Here is a 27,670-nt window from a genome sequence, read left to right on the forward strand (position 1 = left end):
CTTGCACAAAACAAAGCATCTCTGAATCTGGGCTTTAAAAACAACAACAACAACAAAAAGTATGAGTAATACCGGCCTGAGCCTTTCCTAAAGCAAAGCCCTGGAGACTTGTGGTATGTTTGTAGCCGGTCATGTGGGGGTTGTCATGGCATCGCTGCTCAGAAAAAGAATGAATAGCTGGTGGTAGCATTTCAAACAATACATTTAACGAATAGCAAACGAGAACTGAATGTTATAGCAATGCATTCCAAAGAGTATTTTATTCATATATAAAATAGATGACTAATTATACTTCACTAGGCAGACCTACCTCCCACTGATGAAGGAAAGACAGTGGTGTAAGCTATTAATAATGCTTCGCACACTACTGTAAATATGCAAAGGACTGTATAACGGGCTATATTTGCTGAGCCTTGAATTGAACGGCATGCCTCAGTAATGCTCCGAGCAAACCCACAGGGGGAGGTGTCATCTTTTGCACTGAAATAACTTGCTTAAAACATTTTTTTTCATTGATAAGTATGCACTTTTCAAAAGCCACAGCAAATGTGCTCATAGGGAAATAGTTCTGGTTTTTAATAGCTTTTTCACCTTTCTTTATCTGCATGCCATCTGATTGCTAATGAGTTACAGAAAGCTCAAACAGACTTGCAAAAGCCACTTATTTACCAAGCTGACCAGTGGTTCTCATGCAGGGCCACCTAGGCTTTCATTCTTCGTAGGCTATGTTTGTCGGGAGATGAATGGGCAAAGATGTTTTCTCAGGCCCATCCAAAAATGGAAGAAGTCCTTCTGCTCATTCAAGCTCAGCTTGGCCGCCTCCAAAGCTGGTCTGGAGCTGACACAGTTCATTTGATGTTTCCATCCTTGTGATGTGGAGCACCCTGAAGCTAGGTCCAGCAGACTGCCGAAGGACTTTGCTTTTGGCTTATGTATTTTCTTGATGAGGCCCGTAGTTCCTAAGGAGACAACTTGAATTACAACTTGAAGCTGTCTTTTAAAACAGGTGGGATAACTCACATTATATAAAAGCGCTGTGAACTAAGGAGGGAACCTATGGCTGACAGTACCAAAACTCACTAACCGGAATGGGTCTGTATGAGGATGTACTGGGGGATATTCCATTTTAGCACAAGGCTCTTCGTGCAGGTTGTGTTCTGCAGCGTCTCATGTGGGTGCAGGGGAAGAGCAAGACATCTGTCACACCACTACCCAACACAGAATCAGGGCCAGTGCTCTCTTGAATCTGTATCTTGATTAACTTTTGCATTTCAGTAGCGAAGTAAGGTTGGATATAGGGGCTTGTGGGTTTTATTCATGTAACAGGAAGATGTGGAGAATGTCAGTAAATACAATAAATAGTACAGAGCTGGAATGTGTTTCTTCAAATATATGTAAAATCTAACTCTTCACACAATACAATTATATTTTGCTCTTGAACAAGTAGAAATACTGAGGCCCTCATTTGCTTGGCAGGGTCTTGGCTTCAGTCTTTTAAATGCTACTTGTGTAATGATCTGTTACGGAGAGATCTGAAGGGCACCATTCTTACTGTGAATCTTCTCATTGTTTTGAAGAAGCCCTGAAAATATAAGGAAAACGTAGCTTCTTACATTGATGGAACCGTGGCTCACCAAGAAATTGAAATCACTTGGAATAATTTCTCAGCTGCTTCTCAGTTAAAGCTTTTGAGAGAAGGGAAGTGGCTTTAAACTTCCTCTGTGGTTGCCGGTGCTCTCTCTGCCCTCAAAAGCTGTGGACCGTATATGCATTCATTCTAAACATGGTTTTGGGTAGGTTTTTGGTGGTGATGGGTTTTGTTTTGTTCTGGGTTAAGGAAAACAAAGCTCAACACTTTCAAAATTGACTGTCTTAATGTCGAACTACCTAAGGTCCAGCAGGTCCTTTCTGTCAGAAGATGGTGCTGGAAGACAGGAACAGCAGGTCCTACCTCTTTCTAATTTCACAGTCTAAACTAACAGCTACCACAGGGGATTCTTTAGAGTAGCATTTCACTGCTTAGTCAAAGCAGACTTGTAAAGTATCCTTAACAAACCAGAGGACCTACTGGACTTACTGCCTCTACAAGATAAAACACATATTTATGAAACATTTATTCTGTAGGTTATACAGTGTTATGAAGTGACAACCATGGGAATTTCCATGTTGTGTGCAGAAGGACTTGCATACAGTTTTGTGACAGCAAAGGCTACTTGCTGAAGAACAGATGAGAAATAAGTAGATATAGAATGCAAGAAGAATTTTGAAAAAAATGCATTTTCCAGTATGTATCAAGACACGTATGCATTCAGCTTTCACACAAAGCAGAGAGTGTTTTCTGCAGCATAAAAGCAAGGTGATCAATACCAGTCTACTTTTTTAATATGAAAATCTCGGAGTGTGCTGTTTTTCTTTTCTGAGATCTCAGCACCCTACGACTCTCATAGGTTTATGGGTTGGTATTTAATCTCTTTTTTTCTTCTGGTCTGATTTTTGAGCAAACCTGTTCATATAATATATAGGATTGTAAACTCTGCAGGTGGTATTGCTGCTTGGAATTTGGATCTTGAGTTACTTCCCCCTTGAACTAAGTTGCAAGGTTAGTGAGTTGCTGCCCTTTCCACTGTCTTGGCTGGAAGAAGAGCTTGGGCTGGCTCAGGAGCTGCCAGCTACAGCAGCTGCTTATGCTTATGGCCCAGTTATGGAATAAGTTAAAGAAGATGCTGTTTCTCCTGCTGCACTTCCAATATAGATCATGTTTGTGAAGGTGCTGTTGCTCACGGTGACCAGAAGTGCCTTTCCCGTCGTTTGGTTTTGGTATGAACTTTGTATATAGTAAGAGACTGTAAGAGGCAGAGCATACATTTTCTAAAGCTTTAAAGGTTTTCTGTATGCGTGAAGAGGAAAAGAAGTGCTTATTTTTATGCTGACAGCTTTCCTGGTTATTTTAAAGTCGTGGCAAGTCCTCACTTTATTCTGTGAAGTGTTTGACTGACTTTGGGCATATGCATAGAGTGAACTGCAGAATTGAAGTCATTTGTGCTTAAGGATCATGCCCAGTCTCCTTTCATTCATTGCCTGTCCCTGGATGGGCATGTGGAGATGCTGAGAGAAGCCAATTTTTTTATTTATTTCTTTTTTATTGGTTGAGTATGTTACATGATAGGGTCCGATGCAGTGACTTTGACCCTGCAAGTGCACACCCTTATCATATAACTCGCAAGCAAACCACCCGACTGAGTAACTGAGGAGTCCATCTGTAGTCAGGGGGATAAAAAAAGCAACTGGAAAACCTGCTGGGGTGAGTGGGACCCGCTCTGTCTGTGCGTGCAGCATACCTAGCCACTTCCATCTAAGGGCTGCCTGCCGTCACGCAGCGTGCCTCTCGGTGCATACGTGTGCAGCGGAGCAAACCCTCCCAAGCGTGGCACGAGCCCTGACTGCCCTGAGTGGTGCGAAGGGAAGGGGACGTGAGGGCTACGGCTCCCGCTGCAATACAAAAACAGATTTACCAGATGCTTCCTTTAGACTTGACACTTTTGGAAGCTTTGAGTAGGAATTAATTTTTTGGCTGGGGGAAAAAAAAAAAGGTTGTTTCCCACTTATTGTCTGAGAAATTGAGAGAAGGGAAAGGGGGTGGGAAAAGAGGAAGAGGAAGGGAAAAACATTGCCATAATTATATGGAGTTTTATTTATATACACATATGTTTATATCTACGTACACAATTTTAAATCTTTTGGACAATGTTTGGCAAAATCCAGGATTTCCTTGATCTACAGCAAAAAATGCCAAGTAGATTAGTGCTGATAACTAATTTTCCTCAGTGGTTTTAATGTGGGAGGAGGGCATGGAGGGAGAGGAGAGGGAGAGGGGAGGAGGGGGAGAGGGGGGGAGAGGGGAGGAGAGGAGGGGAGAGGAGAGGAGAGGAGAGGAGAGGAGAGGAGAGGAGAGGAGAGGAGAGGAGAGGAGAGGAGAGGAGAGGAGAGGAGAGGAGAGGAGAGGAGAGGAGAGGAGAGGAGAGGAGAGGAGAGGAGAGGAGAGGAGAGGAGGGGAGGGGAGAGGAGAGGGGAGGAGAGGAGGGGAGAGGAGAGGAGAGGAGAGGAGAGGAGAGGAGAGGAGAGGAGAGGAGAGGAGAGGAGAGGAGAGGAGAGGAGAGGAGAGGAGAGGAGAGGAGAGGAGAGGAGAGGAGAGGAGAGGAGAGGAGAGGAGAGGAGAGGAGAGGAGAGGAGAGGAGAGGAGAGGAGAGGGTTGTTGGAGGATTGACTGAGCTTCTGCATCGATTTTGGTTTGCTTGTGCAGTAGTCCTTAGCTTTCTGAGGAACGCTTGGTCTCATGGTGGGGGTGCTACGGAGTGCGCATGCAGGGATGAGGCCAGGGCCCTGTCTCCCACCTTTGCCTGAGGAGGGAAACGCTTTCTGGGTAATCCCAGAAGGCCCTGGAGAAGGTAACCGGGAGCAGGCTGTTCCTGCTGAAAAGCTGGTCTCTAGCTGAGTGAATTGGCCCAGCAATCTGCATTCAGCCGTGTGCCCTGTCCACATAGGGAACTTAGCATTTTCCTGGATATAAATGTCACTGCAACGGTGAGAAGATTTCTTTCCAGAAATAGAAGTAAGTGTTGCTGATTCTTTGCCTGGCAGTTTTTTAATTTGTGGGTCTCTTCTTCGCATCAAACCCTCATCAGGCTTTATAAGAGCAAACCTCAGCCCACTTGTCAGCATGAGGCATAGCTAAATTTGCGGCTGGAATGAGGGTAACTTGCTGGTGCAGGCAAGGTCCGTGTTGCTGGAAGAGAGGTGGTAGCCTCCTAAGACTGGCACAGAGGAGAAAACTTTGAGTGGTCTGAAGCATAGTGACCTCCTAAGAACAGAAAAAGGACCGCAAAGCAGAGAAGGCTTTCAGTGAAAAGCAAACGCCAACAGAAACATTTGTGCATTTGCGGATGGGTGCACGGTGGTGCACACGTGTTACAGAATGGGCCGTCATTAGTATTCCCTGTGGGAATGCCGTGCACTGCCGTAGGATGCGGGTGCCTCTGCCCAGGGTTGCTCACCTCGGGCAGGCCTGGCCCCTCCACTCCGCAGCAGGCATGTGATAGCAGATGCCAGTGTTAATTCTTGCTAATGTGTTGCTCAGTGGTTTAGATTTGCTTTTGCTTTCAGGGCTTATATTACTTCTTCCTGCCATAAACATCTGATTGCTTTATAATGGCTAAAGGAAGTTAGTAGAGAGAATGAGGAATTAGTTGTGATTTTATTAGGTCCTTGGATGTGTATTCTCCTTTTCTCTTTCTTTCTCCACCTCATCACACAGACCTGCTTAACCTTCAAAAATCACTTGTATCCCCACCTTCATTTTTCATTCTCCTTCTTTGACCTCAGAAATAATTGAAAGGTACCCAGAGGAAGGCACTGTTTCCCTGAATGCAATCACTATCTAAATGTGAACCCTGGGCTCTTCTTCTAAACCTGCTGGGCACATAGAAGTCAACTGCTTGAAGGCCTGGGTATGATTTTTAGAACAAAAAAAGGTCTGGAACTTAATCTAGTTGTACCTGTCTCTCCCCAGTGGCCCAGGGAGACCTGCCAACTGCAAAATTACACCAATACAATTAGTCCCATCATCGGCCAGTCAGATGCAATAAGCCAGCACACTGACAAGAACTGCTAGTCTTTCCTGTGCGTCCTGCTACTATCCAGCCTGTTCCACGCAAGCAAGAGAGCAAAGTGAGTCTTGCAGTGCTGCCTTCGGATTTACCCTCTGGCTTACTTGGATTACTTACTCTGGTTTGCTGGCACAGAGGCAGCAAGTTACAAGGTTCTGGCGTTCTGAGGAATACCTCATCCAAACCCTCTTGCTGCTTTTTTTTCTTCCTTTTTTTTTTTTTTTTGAGTGAGAGCAGATGTCTTGGACAGGCCGGTTTTGTTCTCCTTAAGGGTTTTGTGGGCCACCATAAAGCCAGCATGGTCCATCTCTTCAAATGAGGCTCAATGACAATGCTAGACTGTATTGAGTAGAGGAAGAAATCCTTCGTGAGGATGGCACAGCGGGACCTGCAGTTGTGCCATTTCCAGCAGAGTGGCAAGAGCGCTATGCCAGTTTGAGATGGGATTAGCTGTATGCATTAGTTTCAGATTATATATCTTGCCTTCTGGTCAGAGACAGGAAGATGATGTTATTCTCAATAGCAAATTAAATTTCTGTTTGTTTAAACAATGTCATGTTATGGCTTGTCTGGGAATGCATGTAAATACCCCCATGTGCAAATTAAACTTTCCTAGTGGGTGCAAGAGGAATAAACTCCTGGGTACAAGGAGCGTATTTGCTCTTTGACATTTCTGCTTGTTCGATGAGTGACCAGACCTTCCATCCGTGGAATTTAGTTGAGATATCACAGCAATTTCCAGCAGGTGGCAGATGGTAATCACGCTAGTAACCAAATCTGGGTATAAATGATGTGTTTTCCAGACAGTTTATTCAGATATTGACTTAAATACACACATTATATAGTGGCTATAAATGTGTTTCCAACAGCAATAAAATAAGATTGCATAATTGGAGCTGATTAGTAGTTAACCATGATAATATGTAATTAAATACTTGGGAATCAAGTGTGGTATGATTTTTTTTAAATTCAGCTTTGATTTTTTTATCTCCCAGATCAGAGAAATTGCTTCTATCCAAAAACCTCCAAATAACCATCTGGCTAATTGTGTTTCATAGTGTAAGATTATCTTCGCTCATGTACTGTGATGGGAGAGAGCTCCTCCATGCAGTCACGCCTGGATAATTAGCCGATGCTTTGAAGAATTACATGCTAAAAAAAATGGTGCCAAATTGCACCACATCGCCTTTCCTGGGTAGCACCTTGCTGGCAGAGTTGCTCTGCCAGAATGGTACTACTGACTATGGGAGGGGTTTTTTTTTCAGATTAGCTGTCCTTAACGACGACCGGATTTTGCTCCTTTTGCTCTCGTTAGTAGTTACTCACACACATGAGTAATCCCAGTGGGCTCAATGGGAGCTATTCACCAGGCAGAGAGAGGGTGACACTCGCAAGCTGACCCACCAGCACTGGCTTCAATGGGATTTTTGAGCAAATGGAAGACCACGGGATCTGACCCATAGTAAACGCGTGACTACATGGAAAAGTCTACTCAAGGTTTAGAGCTGCACGTGGGATAGCTGTGTCACTCACAGCGCTGGTTGTGGATGAATTATGCAGAGCTTCCCAAAGTCAATGTAAGCTTTATAGCATTTGTCATACGTATCTTGATTATAGCACAAAACTGGACATATCCAGGAGGCAGAGAAGTGCTTGTTTTATGGGTGGTTTTGGGTAGATGTTGGTAGTATAATCCCAGTGGCTTCCTTCTGGGGACTGTATACCCCCCTGGGGTGGTTATGAGGGATAAGATGGGATAAGAGCTCTCCTTGCAGACCCCTCAGAAGAGATACTGTTGGTGCTGCTAAATTGAGGAGGGGTGAAGCTTTGCCTTGGAGTTGGAGAGTAGGATAGAGTCCTGTGTTGTCAAATTAACTCTCATGAAGAACAAAGACGACTGCAGATGATCTGATGACATAAAAGCAATGAAAATATGAAAGTGATGATTACAGCTGCCAAAACGCAATGACTTGTGAAATATGGGTGTTTATATGCCCTCTTGCATAACCACATATTTATTGTAAACAGCAGTACCCAGTATTTTATAAAAAGCAGAAAGTCCCATTGCTGCTCAGTTTTTCTTTCCCAAGATTATTTGCTGTTTTCACTTAGTTACAGCAGTTTCACAGAAGCCTAATGTGGGAGAGATGAGAATGGATGCATACTTATTAAACTGCAGTAAAATTCACCACATCTCATTCTTGTACATAATCACTGGGTTTTTTTTCTGTAAGATTTTAATGCAGTTTTATTACGTTATAATCTTTTATGGAAGGATAAAGGGATTTGTTCCTTAATAGGAAAGCAAAGTTTATAGGCTCAAGTAAAGCAGATATGACCCAGAACACAATGCTTGTACGAGTTTAATCAGAAGGTTTTTCATGTTGGTAAACTTCCTTGGAATCCTGAATGTTCTGTGCTTGCTGCTGAAATGACTTGTATTTTAACATAGTTATATTTTTTAGGAGGACATGAGCCTGACATATTTTTAGAAGTGACTAGACTGACAGATTTTAGAAGTGATGAACAAGAATTAAAAAGAGCAAAGTGTTCTTTTTTTTTAAGAAAAATAAAATTAAAAAAACATACATGAAAATTAGTTGTATTGTCTCAGCTATTGTAACAAACAGTTCTCAGTGGCCCCTTTTTCCTGTAATTAAAGCCGTTTTTCTTTTCCCGCTTCTGGCCTCTTCCTGGCCCAGTCTTCCAGCAACAACCAGCAAAAATGTGAGATTTTTTGAAAAGGCAAGTAGTAAAACAACAGGTAGACATGCTTTTCTTCCTGTACTCAGGGGTCACAGTGGAGGTCTTTGCTTTCCTTAAGTGTAACTGCAGTGCAATCCCCAGTTTTTCTGCTTTTGATGCATAGATCTATTTTTATCCAGTGTGTGAGTGCACAATACGTATATATACCGGTCACACACACACACAGAGTTCATCTCAGTAGCGTCCACTCTTTCCCATGTTTCTCTTTCAATTAAACTTTGTCACTTCTGTATTTTTGTGAAATCTGTGCTTTCTTGTCACTGTTGCTGACATTTTGCTAATTAAAACCACCTTCTTGTCATCATTCTCTTCTTTTCTTCTTTCATTTAGTGTAATGGCCAAAGTGTTTCTCTGCCAGACTAATCATACAAGCAATTTCATTACTGTTTCTTCATTCCTCTGTAGCAACGTCAGATGCAAACTCTTAGCCTTTGGAGACACAGGTAATCACAGACTCATTCTTAATTTCCTACTTCCACAAGTTCATTATATTTCTGCCATACTTCACTATGCATGGAGGCAGGGGGAAGGACTGCAGACCTTTCCTGACCAATTGGTTGTTGGTTCTAGGACCTCAGAAGCAAAAAAAAAAAATGAAAAAGAAAAAAAAAAAAGATGACTACTTTTACTTTTACAATCTTATGGTGAAAGGTATCACTGCCAAGGGCTGAATTTACCACTCAGAGTCAGGGAGTAAGATTCAGAGGCAGTACCAAAGACATCTTTGCTTCTCCACTCAGTTTGACAGGGATAAATGTTTATTGGGTCAACCTAGTCTGAGTAGTCATATCGTGCATCTCTATATGAATAGTAGCTGCCTTTAGGCCTGCTACAGATATAATTAGTTGAAACTATCTATGTGTTCCTAAAATGCAGTCACAGTATCTTGCTTGGTTATCAGATCATAGTCTCACTTTGTGTTACAGTGATATTTCCTTAGATTTGTCTTAAATACGTTGTTCCTTCACAGAAATATAGGTAGCAGCTTCATGGTACCCAGGGGATGGTAGGTTCATATTTTGTTAGTTTCTTGCATAATGCAAAAGGAGATTAGAAAGCTTCTTATAGTCTGTTTCCTCCGGAGAGAAAGCTATCATGTAGATCAAGAGAGGAAATGATTTCCTTGCTTGGCACAAATGAGTCACAGAAAATGACCTTCTTTGTAGTCTAATTTAGACCCAAGAATCCTCTGAAGAGCTGGTAATATAAACCCATATGGCTTGGATGAAGAAAAGTTGGAAAAGATACTGTCATTAACAGACTCATCCACATCTTAAAAAGCAGCATTTCACCTCGCCTAGATTTTTTGATCAGGCTGCTAGCAGCTGCAAACCTCATGTTGCCTGCACATGTTATCTGTAATACACACACACACACACGTGATATGCTGCTGCTGAGGTTTCGTTTCAACAATGGAGATACTGAAAAAGCAACGCGCATTCTTTGACTGTTTCTTACCATTCGTTTAACATCTTTAAAAATACGTATTCATGTGAGTTTTGAAACATTCATTTATATTGTTGGACTGTACGGCATGGAGATTTGGAGGCAGATGATTATTGCAGATGAAGCGAAAAGCTTTTAGCCTTATGTCAAGAAAACAAGAGACAACAGAAACTAAACTAGCACACTGATACACAAAAACACTGTCAAAGAGCCTCAGCAGAAAAAAGCTGGGGGGACACCAGAAAAGCCAGAAAAGCACCTGGACAGCACAGCGAGACACAAGTAACAATGTATAGATTCTCGTGAAAGGAACCTTCATTTATTCCACGGTGAAGAGTGTAAGAAGGTGCCAGCTTTTTTTTTTCCTTTCTTTTTTTTTCCCTTGCTGTAAGTTTTTTTTTAATTACTAAGGTGTTTTTGCTGTTTTGGTGCTTTGTTTTTAATGTTGGTCTTTTCTGATTGTTGCTAATTGATTCTGTAGGCATCTTGGTAAGTTTCTTTTATACTTTAAGTGTAGCAGTTGGTGGTATTTGACTATGTTTTAAAGGAAAGGCTGGGCTTATGGTTGAATTTTGCCACAGCCTTCCTGGACATATCTGTGCTCTCGATAAAGCTAGGCCATCCCGGAAAACAGCCTGGAAGTGTAGCCGTGGGTAAGCATACACTCCTATAGCTGCCCAGCATGCCACTGTGCCCCAGTCACACCTTTGGATTGGGATGCTTTCTGCTCAGGTTGCTTATGATCATGGGCAAAGCATTTCAAAGTGTCATGGCTTATGGGCCTCTTGTTTTTCATAATATACAAACGGGAGTCATCAGAATTTGTTTGTTTTTTGTTTTAACCGACAAAAGCGGTACACCACAAAGCCTTGCCAGCACCAGTACCAGCAGAGGGAGAGGTTGCAAGCAACACCTGAGGTTAGGACATGGGGGGCAACCATCACCTTAGGTAACAGAATGGATTTATGCTGGGTCAAATTAAATTAGATTTAAAAGTGATGGATTCTGACTGCAAATCCAGGTGCACAAAAAGAGGTGGGGAATTTATGTATAGCCTGGTTTTGTGACTGTATAATAACTGGATTATAGATAGATATCTGGTTTTGTTTCCTAGACATAAAGGACATAGAAGTGCCACGACTGTCTGAAAAGAACACAACTGTAAATTGGGAAGGACAGTCTGTCGAGTATCTGCTGCGAGTAACTCTTACAGCAGCAAATGCTGGGAAGAGAATTGATAAATTGATTTTTTTTTTAATGACTATTTTGGGGTCAACTTTCTGCAGATGAGAAAAGCTTCAGACAGGGAAATGAGGTCAACTGAAGTCTTTAGACAAATACAGAAAGTAGAGAGAAGTAAAATATTTTATCTGAGATGTCTGTAATATTCTATAATAACCAGGAAGCAGGTTTCTCCCTGATGCTGTTGGGGAAGACTTACCAGTTCCCATTATCAGTGCGTAGAAGAATTTACTGAATCACCACAAGTAAAAAATAACATGTTTTTAAAGACCTCTATAAGCTCAATTTGTGAGTTCATCTGGGGTCAACTTAGAGGGATCCCAACAATAAGATCCATTTTACTTTGCTTATAGCTAAATTTCGTCCAGTTGCTTATAGCTGAAAGTCCTTGTTTCTGCCTGTGTACAGCATTGTGTAAAACAGTTGTTTGCCATTCTTCTTCAGTGAGATTATTTGTTTATTTATTTTGTGCAAATATGTTCAAGGTGTGTATGCGCACACGTGTATGTGTATGCAGCGAAGGAGCAAAAGCGACAGCCATTGTATATTCCTTTTTATCTGTGAGCATGTAGGGAGTGGTAAAACAGACCTGTATAACATGCATACTCCAAAACTGTTTGCCGCATTTGGCATCGGAGAGGCAACAACAGGTTGGCTCGTCTGAATCAATGTCCTTCTTAAAGTGTGAGCTGTCTGATCAGCGTTCTTGTAGTTTCTGTTCAGGCTGCTGCTTGTGTTGCCTCTTGTCCAGCTGGAAGGTGAGACACAAATAGGGGAGTCAGAAGTATTGTGGCAGGTGACATTGGGGCTATGGTGAAGAAAATGCTGAAGGTTATTAGGACAGGGAGCACTGGAACTATCATAGGGGATGCAAAGGACCAGCGGGCAGAGGAGCTGAAGTATTGCAATGAGCTGGGAGCATTGTGGAGAAAAGACTACACATCAGGTGTAATGGGGATAACGTAATGAGGTTACAGAGGACACTGGGCATATTGCAGCAAGGAGGAGGGTATTGCAGCAAGGAGGAGGGTATTACAGCATGGACGTTGGTAAGTGAAAGCCCGTGCTTTACAAAATCCCTTCAGAGTCTTTTGCTATAAAAATATTTTTATCAAATTACATACTTCACTTGGCTATGCAGACAAGGAGGACACAGTAAGTCAGGCAGCTCCTTAAGATAACTCACTGCTGCTTGTTTTGGCTGTGAGCTTGCCGGTTTCCTTCAGACTTAGGACCATACCTGTGCTGGAAAACACAGATGCCCCAGGCTTTCTCACAAGCTGATTTCTACTGCCATTGTAGCTTCTCCCCAAGTTTTCATTTGCTCTTGTGTATTTCAATATCTCACTTTTGTGGGTTTGTAGTTTGTTTTTTTTTTTACTAAAGGGAATTCATTATGTTTTCTACCTGCCATGATTGAAGCAGGATTGTCCAACTGTACTCTTTTAGCTTGCCTGGGCAACTTCTTGCCTACAGACTTCATATTGCATATGACTGACTTAGGATTTGCCTTCTGATTTCTTGCTGTCCTTTAATAGTTTGGTTCTTTCAATACTAGCTTAATATATATATGTCCTTAGTCTGGTTGCCTTTCTCTCACTTCTGGAATTACAGCTAGGGTGGGAAAGCATTTGATGGTGGGGTTTTTTTCCTTTTTTTTTCTCTTTCTTTTTGCTGCAGGCTTGAGACAGGGCATTTAGTTGTGCATCTCGGACATGCTGGACTGTGATGTGCCTGGACTGTTCTGCGCAGGGATGTTTTAAGCCTCCTCAGGGGGATAGTAATGACTATCTGACTCTGACTGAGTTTTTTCCTTTTCAAATAATGTCATCTGTAGACCTCTATTGAACTTTGTGCTCTGCTTTTGGCAGACCTTTAGGGAAAAGGGGTATTTCAATTACTGACTTTACAAGACCCAAAGTTTGGCACCAAATGCTAACACAGGTCCTGTTTCTTGCTGTTGAAGGTGTAATCATGCAAGTCTGCATTACTCCCTGCTCCTCCCGTGCAGTCAGGTAGAGACAGCTTTGCTGCTGATCAAATGGAGCCAGGAGACAGCCCGGCCCGCTCTGAACGCCCGGGCGGGCTTGTTTATTTAATACGGGGTTTCTTTTCCGTACTAATGAACGGGTTCCAACCCTGAGGGCATCTTTATGGCTCTGTGGGAAAGAGGCCTCGAACACCTCTCCCTCCCCTTCGCCATGACGCGCAGGCCCCGCGCGCGGGGCCAACGGCTGCTCCCCGACGGTTGGTCGGGGCCGGCACTGGAGACGGGCCACGGAGTTAAGTCAGCCTTCCCCCTCCTCGCCTCGGGAGTTCCCGGCGGCATGAGGAAGGGGGGGCTACCGCCGCCGGGAGGAGCGGAGGCGCCTCTCAACACCCGGACGGGGACGGGGACCGGGACCGGGGACGGCGGCGGCAGCCCCGCGGCGGCTGAGGCGGCGGCCGAGGCGCGGCGCGCGCGCTCCGCAGCTGGGTGGCCGGCCGGCGCGCGCTGCGCTCCAGCTGTTGCAAAGCACTGCAACGCTCCCCCACCGCCCCGCCTCCACCGGCACCCCTCTCCCCCTCCCACCAATGAGCGCCGCGGCCGGCTGCCCCGCTGGCCAATGAGGGGGCGGGGGCGGGACCTGCCCGCCTGAGGGGCGGGAGGCGGGCGCTGCGCTCCGTTTCCCTGCGCTGCTCGCTCCGTCCCTCGCAGCAGCCCGGTGGCGGCGGTGCCCTCCCAGCCCTCCGCTCGCCCTCCTTCCCTTCGTGGCGGAGCGGCTCGCCTGCCTCCTTCTTCTCATCCTCCTCATCGCCTCGGTCCGGCCCGTGCGTCTCCGCGGCGGCGGGGCTCGAGCACTGCTTAGCGCCAGGCGCGGCGGCGGCACCACCACCACCATGGCGGTGGAGGAAGAGGGGCTGCGGGTCTTCCAGAGCGTCAGGATTAAAATCGGTGAGGGCGTAGGGTGGGAGCGGGCGGCAGGGAGGCGGGCGGGCGGGCAGGCAGCCCCGCTGCGGCTAGTCCCTTGCGGCTGGTCCCCTGCGCTCCGCGTCCCGTCCCGCCGGGGGAGCGATTGGAGGGGGGGGCGGCGGCGGGGGGTCGCGGCGGGGCGGGCGGGGCTCGGCGGGGCCCGCGGTGCGAGGCCAGTGGGGAACAGCGCCGTGAGGGGCCGCCGGCTGGGGCCCGTGAGGCAGCCGGGTGCCGCGGTGACAGGCCGGCAGCCGCCCTGCGCGTCCGGCTGCCGAGCGGCGCCGGCGGGAGCCCGGGCGGGCGCAGGATATTAGGCGGATTTCGCGATTTATTATTTCCCTCCCCCCCCTTTTCGTTGCTAAGTTACGCGCTAAAAGTTTAGAGGCGGTCACCGAGTCTCCGTACTCTGTGTCACTGGCAGAGGTGGTGCGAAGCCGGCCAAAAAGCGGCTGTGGAAGGAGCCGGTGCCTCATCCCGTGCCTCGGTGAGCGGGACGGGCAGAGGCTGCCGCCGCCTCACGGCTTCCTACGGCTGGCGTTTGGAGAGTCGCTCTTCTCGCTGTTGAGTGAGTTCCAAACCACATTATTAGAAAGTAAGCGACAGATGTCAGCGTGCGGATTAAACTCTCTCTTGGTAGGGTTCTGAGTGTGCCGGCTGGGAGGGAAATCCCTCGTTTCCGTAACAGAACCAAACCCGTATGCAGAGGGAGCGCTGTGCCTTGCTTAGACGGGGCATGGTACGGGGGAGCCTGGGGGGAAGTGGAAAAGTTTAGTGCCGGAGTCGCAGTGGTGGGTACTAAGGGAACCTGAGTTTGCATCGGAAATCTCATTATTGGATGATAGCATTAGCATTTCGAAGAGACCATTGCTAGGATCGTTTCCTTATTGATTGTTAGCAGGTAGTTTAGTGATAGCAGACTTTAAGAGGTAAAATTTTAGGACATAAGCTAAAAATTATGTGGCTTTTTATGTATCCAGAAAATAGATTCAATAAGACTATGAAGTATTGTCAGAGACTTGTTTTCTGTCTCTTTTCAAAGAGGAAGGGGGGGAAAAGTCTTTTTGCAAGGGAGAAATTTGGGCGCTGTGCAAGTGGTGCTATTGTAGGTTGTTCCTATCTGGTGATTTTTAGTGAAAAGAGTAAGAACACATCTCACATATAGGATGACGACTCTTGTGTGGGGTTTCTTTTCTGATAAGAAAACAGTGATGTTGGCATACATAAATGATTGATGCCACTAGAGTGTGGGGATTTCTTTGAGTGGTAGGAGAGATTAAAGATAATAACAGCAGCAAAAGACTTGTGATTAATCTCATTAAATCATGGACTAAAGTTAATCCTACTGCTGACTTCAGTTATCGGAGTCCTCATCAGAGCTATGCATTTGATTAATGTGCAGTATTGCAGTAACGATTCTTGTTGCCTTTTAGTATGGATAGTAAGTAGGAAAAAACTGCGTGCATCACTGGTACACGGCTCGTTCATTTCTGCCTTCTAAGCAGAAGGTCTTTACTCAATGAACTGCAATAATGCCAGGCTCTTTCTGGAGTGCTGCTGCACCCAGGTTTTCTACTGTAATACAGCAGAGGGCGTCAATAAGTACACACAAAAGCGAGCTCTTTCCTTCTGTTCACTAGAAAGTATCTGAAGATATATATTCATCAGCTTTCGTGGCAGGAGCACGAGTTTCTGGGCTTTGTTTTCAAAAGTTAAATACCTTCCTGTAGTTGACTACCTTTTGTGAAATTTGTCAGAAAAATAGAAGTGGCAGGATTGCTCTGATGGCTTGAGGGAGTATTTCTAATCTAACAGGCCTTGTAAAGCAATCCTAATCTTGGAAGAAATGTATACGGAGGCTTGTAGACTCCCTGCAAAAAACACCTGTGAGTGGATTTGAAAGGAGATGGTGAACATCAGAGGGACGCTACCTTTGTCAGATATTCCCAAGAGTCAACTTGTTTGTCTTTTAGTAGTTCCCATTCACTAGTATCTTGTAGTTTTCTCTAGAAACAGGAGGCTTTGAATCTTTTGATGGGTTAAGGGATAAGTTATTTGAGGACAAAAGGATAAGTTTTACCGTGTTGATTTGCGTTGATTTTTCGTGCTCTAAAAGTGATCAGTTCTGTTCTCTGGGAGCTTGTTTCATGGCCAAGCTGCGCCTGATACCTGACATTCAGATATTCTGTGCTTGATCTGGTAAGATGTTTTCTTCTGCAGCACCTTTGCTGGCACATCATGAATGGGGGCACTGAGAGACAAGCATGCCTCAGTGTAAATCTGATGAAATGTAGGACTGATGCTTTGAAGAATCAGTGCAAACACCCTGTGAGATCAGGGTGGGGCACCCATGGTGGCGTGCCTTTCCTAATAGAGAGGCTGGTGCAGTTTGGAGGCTGCAGGCCGTGCAAAACAACTGTAGCCTAGAGATGTCTGAGTCCCCTGAGTCTTGCTATGGCTTGATCTTGTCCTGTATTTGCAAGAAGCTGCAGGTAAATGAAGGCATCTTCTGCTGCTGGTGTAACTTCTTCTTTTGGGACTGATGGGTTGCATAGAATCAGCCGTGTTTAGCTAGATGGGTAGTTACATCCCAGATCTACTAAACGCTTTCCCATTCTGAGTAGTGTTGTTTCTAGTCATGTTTGGGCTTGGCTTGAACCATCTGTTTCATCTATTGAAACTGTGAACCCTTGAGCTTCTTAGAAGCCTGTGTTTCCCTCATTTGGTTGAGCTGCCAATGATGTGTCACTTCCAAAAAAATGTCTCATTGAGATACTGAAGTTGTGGAGCAACAATATGAACTCTGCCATTGTGGGTAGCAGTGTCAAGAGGAATTGTTACTGTGCTACCTCTTGTCCAGTTTCTGGTTTCTTTTGTGGTTTGTTGAATTGAAAGAACTCAGTGCCTGGCTACTTCTGCTCATATCTATTGGAAGGAAGTAACATACAGTAAAAAGAAAAAAAAAAAAAAATCTGCGCTAATGAATGCGCTGTTCAAATGTCTATTTGAAATTGATTTATTTTGGCTTCTCGTAACTGAAGTTGTTGTCCTCTTGTCTTTTTTTCCTTAATTGAAAATTATTTTTACCGGAATCTCTTATACATAAACAAAACAATGTGTCATGTAAGACTAAACAAACACTTCCTATAAGATTGCCACTTTGAGGAAGTGTGCAGTGCTGATATTTCCATGAGTCAGTGTTTCAAAACCTGAAAGGAAACAACATAAGGCTCTATGGCTGATGATTGGCTGGGAAAACTACAAAGAGAGTCCTTCTGCTTGACAACATGACTTGTGTTATGCTGTTAATAATATTTAATAAATATACTGTACTTAATTGCTACTTTTTTTTCTCCTTAAATGGCATCAACTATTAAACTTTCAGTTGAAGAAATAAAAGCTCATATTCAGCATTTCTGCTGTGGAAGGCTGTATTTTGGTTAGTGGAGAACTTTCTGCCAGATTTTACTTTGTGATTTTATTTATACTTGAAAGATCTAAAGAAATGGCTCATTTGGGAATTCTCACTGTAAAGTAACAAGCTTTACATGTCCCTGAAATCTAGTACTCTTGTATCTAGGAGTTTGCTCTAAAATTGTATTTTTCTAGGCTTGTTATAGAGGTTAAACTGTCCCATAGTTTTGGAGTAATAATTGGGACACATCAAGAGGTTACTAGGGGCCATAATATAATGATGAGGACCCTTTGCTCATTGTTCTGTTAACCTCATTGATCATAATGGTCTACTTGTACACTCAGGGCTTGTCTCAATTTAAGACATTCATAAACTTCTAAAGCTCTTTGATCATCTTTAGAGAGGACCAGGAATGGACCTTTTGTGGTTACAGGTGTTGAGGTCATAGTCTAACATGCGAGACTTCTGGATGCGTAGTCTCTCCTTAGCATTAAGCGTGATCAGAAGCATGAAGCTATGAAATCTTTGATAAAGATTGGCTACCACCTGATGTTGGTTGGTGCTCCAGTCGCAGCTTACCCCATTTAAAGGGTAAACCCACCATTTTCTGAGAACTCAAAATCATCCTTTACGTTGTGATGGTCCAGCTGACTTCGTGAGGGTTGTTGGTTTGTGCTGTCTCTCTGGCACTTAATTTTGTTCTGCCTTCTTTACTGATTCATACAGAGCTATGTGGTTTAAGACATCGTGAAAGCAGTTGAACTTTCTTTGGGAAACTGAGAATCTTCGGTGAAGTCAGGCAGTACTTGCTTAAGTGCTAGTATACTACTGTTTAAGCACGTCGATTGCCGAGAGAAGGTATTTACTGCCCTTACACTATTGAACTTGATGCGGAATAAAAGTTTGAGAGATGCCTCTGCATTTATGTAAGGTTAAGGAGGAACTGCCTTGTCTCTGACAAACTTAAGGCCTCCCTTAAGCCTAATAATCTTAGGGTTGATCAGGGAAATCCATTTTTGCCTTGAGAAGATGTCCCTTTTAATGTTGTCTGTTGGTATTTAATGCCTTGTCTTAAGTGGTTACTTGCAGAGGTAAGTAAGACTAAATATGCTCACTGCATAATACCGTAAAAGGATTTATCCCCATTTAAATGGGGCATAAGGTTGTTGAATAGATATTTTTAGAATGAGAGAATTTTTCCGAGGTACCTATCTATACATATATATATATATAAAAAATAGAAATTTATTTAGGAAATGTGAAATGTTTGTTATAAAGATAACAATGATTTTTCAAGTGTTTCAAAGTTAGTGGACCAACAAGTAAAAAAAGGAAGAAAAGTTATTTGCATCTCACCCTGAATATATTCAAGACTTCTCAAGATCATTTTTGCACATTAAAAAGTTAACAAGTGTGGCTTAAACTGATGTTGTATAGGTAAAATAAAGTGGCAACTTATGTTGTTATTGATTGACTGCAATGCTATTTAAGGCTTGAGTCTGACAGGCTGTGGAGGGTACAGAATAGATTATGCAGATTTTTCACCGTTGGTTCAGCATTTCAAACTGCTGAGTTTGGTGGTTGTTGTGTTCTGACAGACTTGTGTTCAGCGTGTTGAAGGAAAAAGACCTGGGACCAATGCTATTTCTAGAGGAGGGGTGCTGTGACTGTTCACGGACTGTAAGGAACAGCTGTCTGTGGCTGGGGCAAAAGTGGAGACCAACACATAGTTTCTGCAAGTGAGAGAAGGTAGCAGTGAAAAATGCTTCACTGAACTTAGTTTTGAAGAAATGGAAGATGCTTATGTTTCAGGCTGCCAGCCTGACATCAAATTATCCATAACTTCATTATTTGTAAGTAAAAAAATTATTTGTATATGAGAGTGGAAGCCAATGTGACCTGGCTTTTACAGTGTGTAGAGGTAAATTCACAGGAGTGAAACCATTAAACAGATATGCTCAGAGCCTCTAATGTCAGGAAGCAAACTTTCTAGGTTTTTTTGTACTCTTTTGGAATTAGTACATTTGAAAAAAGTGTTCTCTAATCTCTCTCATGCGAACTAATAGTGTTTTCTCTCTTCTCATTGAGGTGATTATCTGCTGGTCAAAGTACCAAATGCTCTTACACGAGGATGTTATGTAAGTGCTGGAAGTCTTAGCTTCGTGGTTTTCCAGAAAATGCTTTTGAAAACTTTTTCATTGCATTGAAACTCTTCATTGCATTGAAACTCTTCATTGCATTGAAACTCTTCATTGCATTGAAACTCTTCATTGCATTGAAACTCTTCATTGCATTGAAACTCTTCATTGCATTGAAACTCTTCATTGCATTGAAACTCTTCATTGCATTGAAACTCTTCATTGCATTACTCTTCAGACTGGCTGGTGGTTTTTGTGTGATTTTTTTTTTTAAATTTAATTTTATTATTATTGGTTGAAAACAAATTTATGTCTCTCAAATTATTGGGTTAGGTAAATCTCTTCTTGTGTTCTTTTGTCTCTGTTCTGTCTGATGCTGCTATTCTCCATGTTTAACATGTTGCTTTGTGATTCTGTTCTCATAGGTGCAGTCTGAGGTATGGCATCCTGATATGCTAAGCCAAATTAGTAGCTTGTTGCTGCTGAAAAGGCAGGTCTCACTTTTCCCCTTCCCTACTCATCTTGCTGCCAGCTATGAAACACTCTTTAGACCCCCCACCCCAAACACACATACTGTTGACTGACACTCCTTCGCTAACAACAACAACAAAAAAATCCAGTTCAATTTGCAAAGCAGGCCCAAAGAATGCAACCTACTTTTCTTGTCAGGTTTCGTTTTCTTCCATTTTAGTGAGCTGAGTATGTGCACTCAAGTGAACATCAGAGCTCCCTCTGCACAAGTATCAGGAGCTTGACTGGGAGCGTGCATCCATGAGAAAGCAGATGGAGGGGACACCAGGTACATTCCCCACTTTCATGTCTGTATACTGGGTGTGCCATGAGACTGCTTGAATCTTTCTACACTCTTCAGTCCACTCCCCTTCCATAGTACGTGTTTTCTTGATGATACTGTATTTGTTAGTCTCCAATATACACTGACTTGGTCAGCCACTCTGGAGAACAAACGTTAAAACTCCAGCAAGACCACCCAGAAGACAATCTGACAAACTGATATATCTCTGTCTCTGACCTTCCACCTGAGAACTACTTGCATCTCACACTCAATTCAAGAGCCTTAGCTGCTTGTGAAAGTTTAGGTGTTTTAGTTGTTATTAATCGATTAATACTCACAGACGCTGCCCTGCTTCTCCATGACACGGTTGTCTTCTAAAGCTGAGGCACCTAATGTTGATTATCATGTTTGTGCTTAAAGAGAACCCCCCCTTCCATTTCTTTGCATCACAGCAAGATTTCTACTTATGCAGATATGCTGTCAAACATTGTTATCATACAAAGCCATGTGTTACACTGATGCTTCCATTTAAGGAAGACCATCTCATGGAAAGACTGAAGGGTGTTGCCTACAGCAAAATTAGAAAATACAATTTAAAAAAAAATTCTAAAATATCTTTGATAGTACGCATCGGGTTAAAATTCTTCATATATATGAGCAGATAAACACTATAGACTGCAAATGGACCTTCAGGTATTCTCTGTATCCTTTCTTAGCCTATACATGATGAAGGACTGACTAATGTCCATTACAGGAGTGTAAATTGTGAATAATTCTGTTGAAGCCAATAGTTATACTACGAGAGCTGAATAAGTAGCGTATGTAGCAGTTTTTCTCTTGGAGGGGGTGGGGGGGAAGGGATGAGGCAAAATCCACTTGGGGTTGTTATGGAATACTTAACACTTCTCATGTTGTGACAATTTACTTGTGAGGAAGCCCTTTGCAAACCAGCGTGTTTGGAGAATATAAATCTTACAGTTTCCCTGTCTGAGAGCAAGAAGCCTAGAATAAAGACAGAGGATTGTAGTCTTTGCTGAATACTATAAAAGATGTAAATATCTGACAGTTATATTACTCATAATGATTTCAGACCCAGAAATGTTCAGCCAAATGTGTAGAAGAAAGATGAATGTTGGTGTGTGCCAGTGGACTGAGGAGCAAGTCACCCAAGGCACATATTAATGGTTAAAACATTCACTAGTAAGTCTTAATATTGTGTTTTTAAACCTTTTAGTGCCAGAGGGCTATCTATTTTGTGGTTACATCAAGGAGAAGCTTGAGATGTGCCTGGAGTTCATAACAGTTTATATTTTGTTAAACTGAAAAGCTGATCTCAGACTTGCACCTTCTGAATAGCTCTCTTCTCGTTTTAACATCTATTAAACCTCATGAAGTATCTGTTCTTTAGCAGTACCTGTTTGATTTCTTCAGCATAGTGAACTGGTGACTGAATTTAGGATCCAACTAAAAGCTTTGTTTTGGAATAAACCCAAAACAAATATAACTTCCTTCCTCTCCCATCCTAACCTCTACCAAGGGAAAGCAACTTCCCTGAAACTTCACGTGTTGTTTTCCTCCTATAGAAGACTTTCTGGGTGAAAGTTTTGCAAAATGAGATGTGAAGCTTCAAAATTATGAAGAACTGGAATTTTTTTTTTTCCAAAATTTTTCATGGATCATTGCCAAGTGTAAAACACTTTAAAGATTCAGTGGAAAGTTTGAGGTTTTTGAGGCTTTTTTCCCCCCTTTTCTGCCTGAAAGGGAAAAAAGTGTAGTGTATCTGTATTTTTGAGGTCTGTTGAGGAAAGAACAAAAATATTGAAGAGGTACAGCCTGGTCTGCCTTGCCTAACTTCTGAGGTTAATCAAGAGTTCTGCTCTTCAGTTTTCTTTACAGACCTCAGAAATCTTTATCTTTCTTTTTTTTTTTTTTTTTTTTTAAACCTGACTAGAGACTTGTGTGTTTGCTTGTTATTACCTCTCAGGGAGCACTGGAGCAAAACAAGGATCCCTTCATTTCCCTTCGACTCCCTTCATTAGCCCAACGACTGAATCTTACTGTTCCCTACCTGCTGGGGTGTGTGACTGCATCACCATTAACTGAAATGGATCAGTATGATGTGGTGGTAAGAGGGAGAGTGGTTCACTTACTTATGAATGACTAGTACGTTTGAACAGGTAGTATTTGATGCAATGTTTAATTTGCATAAATATTAATGTACTTTACTCTTACAAGCTGGTAGGTAGTAGGTGGACAAACATTACATGAATTGTCTCAGTTTTGCCATGTGCAACAAATTCATGAAGATCCTGAAGTTGGGAAGAATACCTATTTCTGCAATAGTGGCAGGAGGGAAGTTTTCTATTAATGCACGTCTGTGTTCCATAAGATGCATGCTTAAGCTTTCCTTTCATCTTTTACAGTCACCTTAGGAGGAAATATACTTGTCTCTTTGTCGCTGTACTTGTTACTCAGAGACTTCAAAATCCATTTAAAAGAAGTTTGCATTGAAAGGCCTGAGTGTGCATTTCAGAAAAGGAACGTAAAACATCGGAGACACTGGGTTACACAGGGAGGAGAAAGGTATTTGAACTTGTGAAGGAGTTGTGTTTCCAGGGTTTTTAACGTAGAATGTTTGGGTTGTTTTTTTTTTTTTATTTATAGGTGTAGGAACAAAGTTTTTGAGTGGCTGATAACTTGCTAAAACAAACAAGTTACAAATTTAAATTCCCATTCAATTCCAGTTACACAGAAGGCATGTAGCATCAATAAACTTCACTGTTTTTTATTTTTCTTGCTTTCAAGTTTCAGCTTTAGTATTCCAAGCATTAAAAAGCTCACAACTTGAAATACTTTATTTACAGTTACACTTCTGTTATGGCTGCTTGTACAGAGTTCTTATATTGGAAAAAGCAATTCCAAGAAAGAGATGCACTGATGGCTGGGTTTTAAACTCCTTAAAAATAGGAGGGAGGGGAAGAAGTTTTACTACTGTTTCAAATTTCTTCTAAAAATATTTCTATTTACAAATTGTTTACAGCTACTTACTTTTGTTCAAGAACTCTAGAAGAAAACAGTTAGTGGGAGCCTTTTACAAGGCTTTAGTTGATTCTTGCTTGTATTTCCCAGATGGTGTTAGAGTACATCTGGAATCTATGAAATTCCTTTCTTTGTTCCTCATTTCCTGTTCCATTCAGTACTAGTGTGGCGTTCTGAAAGCTGTTTCTCTTCGTATCTTCTTCTAAGATGTATGTTTTAAAGCATTTAGTGAGTCCTTAAAGGTGGTTATATGTTCCTTGTGTTTAGCAGTGTAATTGAACTGTATCACGAAACTTCTCTGATGTTTCGTTTTGATATTTCTATGAAAAATAGTTGTGTTGATTTTTCTGGCGGTCATTCAGCTTGTAGAATTGTAGGAAGGAGTGTGGTAGAAAGAGAAGAAAAATCTGGTAGATAGTATAAAAGCTCCCTTTCTTAGTCTCCCTCTCTCTCTCTCTCCTCCCCCTGTGCAGGAACAATCACCAGTTTGTAATGGAAAATTTGATCTATTTTGCAGGAGACACAGGGTGTGACATCCTACAGTTGCTTTTAGATTCTGGTTTGAAAAGCTGGTTACTGCTACAGAACACATGAACACAACCTTGGAAAATTGGGCTCTGACAGTATGACACAATGTGAGAGCTGTGTGCATCCAAAACAAAACGAATCCATCTCCTCCATACCAGTATTGTTTAAGTTAGATTTACTGGTTGGGATTGCATTTTTGCAGATCCCTAATAATCACTCAAAAAGAGAGGGGATGCAGTGGTCTAACGGAATTGCTCTTATTCTGGCAAAAATTGTGCTTTTATAAATACTTGCGTATCTGAGTGGCTGGCCCAAGTTTTCCGGAACAAATGGAGTTTCTTCATAGTCCAGTGGTTGGCTCTTCTTTTGTTGTCATTTGCCAACTGTGAGTGCCGTTTTTGAGATCGTAGCTTTGCTCTCTACGTGCTTTCTGTAGTCCTTGAAAGTTTTGTAGTGGTACAATACATGTTCAAAAGCTTCTTCACAAAACACCTGCTATTAAGACGAGGCTTGCGTTATAAGCATTGTTTCTTCTCTTAATAAATGCACTAGCTGTTTTCCCTTCCGTTTTTGAATTGTGGAATCTGTCTGAAATGGCAGCACTTCCTCTCGTGGAGAACTTAATATTGGGGAAATATTTATCTTATTTTTAGCTGCCTCTTTTAATGCAATTTAGCAGAAAGAAGCAAGGAATGCTAGCACTGGAAGACCTGTCAGTCTCTACAGATCAGATTTTCAGATCTGCTGACTCCAGTTGCTTGTCTTCTTTGGAACTTTTTTTTCAGATGTCCCTAACAGAAACTGTGTAATTGATTACATTAAAAGGATTGTACGTATAGGAAGTTGCACATCATATTTATTCTGTGTATTGTAAGGAACAGGGGGAGTGTTACTTGTTTCCCACGAGGTATGCAAAAATAGTGACAGAACTGTGAAACTCCAGCAGTTGTCTGAAATCTGTCTTTCAGCAGATCATGTGGGTGCAATATAAGATAGCACACTTTTTTTTTGTTTTGTTTTGTTCTCAGGTCCTCTGCAGTTATATAAAAGTAACAGTACTGCTCAGTGTGGCTGAAAATTGGGTAAAACCGAAGTTACTTTGCTCTGTAGGTGACTATTGTTACTTTAAGGGTGTATTGTGCTCCGTTTCAGGGAGGCAGTAAAGGTCCTAGAAAACTTGCACTTGCTCTGCTCGTGTCAGAGAGAAACTGTGCTCCCCTAAGTTTTGTGCCCTGCATTGACTGTCAGTAAGGTCCTTGTCTTGATCTATGCAAATTCTCAGTAGCCTAGACCAAGTCCGGTCCTAGAGACTTCCTTCAGACTGTGTTTCCCTGCAGCACTGGGACATTACTCTAGTTCACTTCCTGAGATCAGGAGGAATTGCATTTTGCTTCCATGAACATAATGGTTAAGTTCTGACTTTTCTGTAAAATATCCCCCAGTAGATAAGCAGAACAGCATCAGCTATTTCTGCAAATGTTCTGATATGTTCCTCTTTGGAAATTTGGAGTCACATTTTGTAATGTAGATATTTGATATTTGGAACCTTGGCTGATACGGCATAATATTAAAATGTCAAGTTCTTAAGATACCCAAAGAACCACGTTTGTGCTCTGTTAGCATCTCTTGCCCCAAATATAAGATAGGATTTGACCAACACCACTCTTATTTCTGTAAATATTAGCCTTACCCTGTGTTTGTAGATTGTTCCACGTAGTTCATTTTGCTTCATGATGTCAGCCAGCAGCCCTTGGGTTATTCTACTTGACCAGTGTGAACACCAGAGTTCCCGCTAACAGTATGCAATACTTGAAGACAGGAGCTCTAGGTAGTTGCTGCAGAATAGGCTCAGACTATTAGTGCTTCAGAGATGATGATGGAGAAAAGAAGTTGTGATCAGTGGCCATAAATCCATGTCTGACTGAAGTTATGAGAACTGTTAATGCCTCTTCGCTCTCATATTGAAGTATAGAGCCAGCCTCTATACTCTCTGGGGGTGGTGCTTGCAGTGGACTTCACGAAATTGGTGTTGCGTGTTAGGGTTGGAAGGAACTAGATTTCAGGATAGTATAAGTGCTGTACTTATCCTCTCCCTGCTCCCCCTTGGCTTTTTATTTTTTAGGCCTACTAAGCAAAATTGCCTGAGAGAGCCGGGGTAGGGGGGCAGGAAAGAAAGCTAATTTTTATTCAGACACGTCACTCCTGACTGTCTGTTTTTGAGTGGTGAGGCAGACGTTTTTTGACAGGGAATAAAAAGTGCCTGGGGGAATTTGGGATGCTGCAATAGAGCAAAATAACTTCAGTAAAAGTGAAGCTCTAACAGGCTGATAATTAGTGCGTTTTGACACCTGCTTCTGTGACAGTGTTCCAGAAGGTTGTGAGTTTGAAAGTAAAGAAATATTAACTGAATGACTTTTAAAGTCAGCTCCAGTATTAAATGTAACCAATCACTGTAATAGTCTAGTGGGAAATGTTGTATATGTTGTCATTATTAGAGTTCCCTGATAACACCTGCAAACTTTTGGTATGCTGATGCCTTGCTTCTGGTAATGGGAATTTGTAATCTAGTCCTGCAGGTAATGTGTACTTCATGCTCTTGAATATGGGCTTTACTTTCTTGTGCAAAGTGAATCTGGAATTGAAAGCATCTTTTTATCCTAGTCCCATGAAATGTTACTCAAGTGTAGACATACCCTGTGAAACTCCATGTATATTTTTTTTTTTTTTGGATGATGGCTGTTTGATTTTGGCAGTAACCAGAGGTATGAAATGCTTGTAAGGTTGGATCCCTGCTTTGGCAGTACAATGCATACTGCATTGGGAACCACAGAGGAGCAAATACTGTGCTTAACAGACCGTCCACAGTGGCAGAATGAAATGGGGTCATGCATGAGTATCTTATCCAAAAAGGGCTTAGAACCAAGTAAGAGCTTACAGGTCTGTGAATTAGTGCCAGGCTGCAGATATACCAAAACTCCTCTTGTATTGTGTGGGGTTAACTAGGTGCTTCAGAATGTGATCCAAAAACCCCGCTACTTGAGGTGACTTGCCTGGAGGAAGTACTGGATACAGGGCTAGGCCTGATCTCGTGTTGCTCTCCAGAAATCCAGCAGGTGAGACGGGGACAGAAGCTTCCACACACTCCCTTCAGAGTATGGAGTCAGTTGCAAGGCAGGACCTTGCAGCTGTCCTTTTTAAAGGTGGGAATTTGGTTCCCTTTGTGCTTTTGGAGGAGTCGGTGATAGTGATGTATCAGCGCTTTTGTTGTATCCTAGGTGAAGCATTTAGTAGTCTCTGGTGTCATGATGAAAATGCTAACATATTTTGCAGTGTACGTATCTTCTAGGGTATCAGGATGTGGGAGATTAGAATTGAGCATATTTGTTTTAGGACATGTCGGGCTTGGACAGAAGCAAAGCACAATAGAGCGTTTTGGTCCAGTGCAGGTATCGTTTGCGTTTATTTGATATTTATTTTTGTCATCATTTTGGACATGGATGCACACCTCTTTTTTTGGTGTCTTACCTTCTGAATAGTTTTTCCCCAATGTTAGAATTTGTACAGTGAATGAGGCTGGGCATGGCAGGGAGAAAAGAGTATCTTGTGGTGAACACATCTAGAAAATCACATGTGGGGTCCATGCAGCTCACCTGCTGCAGACATCGTTCAACAGGAGAACCAGCCTGTTTG

General features: G+C 42.6%; 1 protein-coding gene across 2 annotated transcripts in view; it reads left to right on the plus strand.

The window, feature by feature from the left end:
* Positions 1-13,794: 13,794 nt before the first annotated feature.
* RASA3 (RAS p21 protein activator 3) overlaps positions 13,795-27,670 on the plus strand; it is a 138,329-nt gene continuing 124,453 nt past the window's right edge. Inside the window, exon 1 of one of the 2 annotated variants that reach the window (XM_074560786.1) lies at positions 13,795-14,052. In XM_074560786.1, coding sequence (XP_074416887.1) covers positions 13,998-14,052 — 55 coding nt within the window. In that variant the 5' untranslated portion in view covers positions 13,795-13,997. The remainder of the gene's footprint in view (positions 14,053-27,670) is intronic. The other variant, XM_074560779.1, reaches the window with a different exon arrangement.

This window comes from Larus michahellis, chromosome 1 (assembly GCF_964199755.1).
Source record: "Larus michahellis chromosome 1, bLarMic1.1, whole genome shotgun sequence".
Taxonomy (NCBI): domain Eukaryota; kingdom Metazoa; phylum Chordata; class Aves; order Charadriiformes; family Laridae; genus Larus; species Larus michahellis.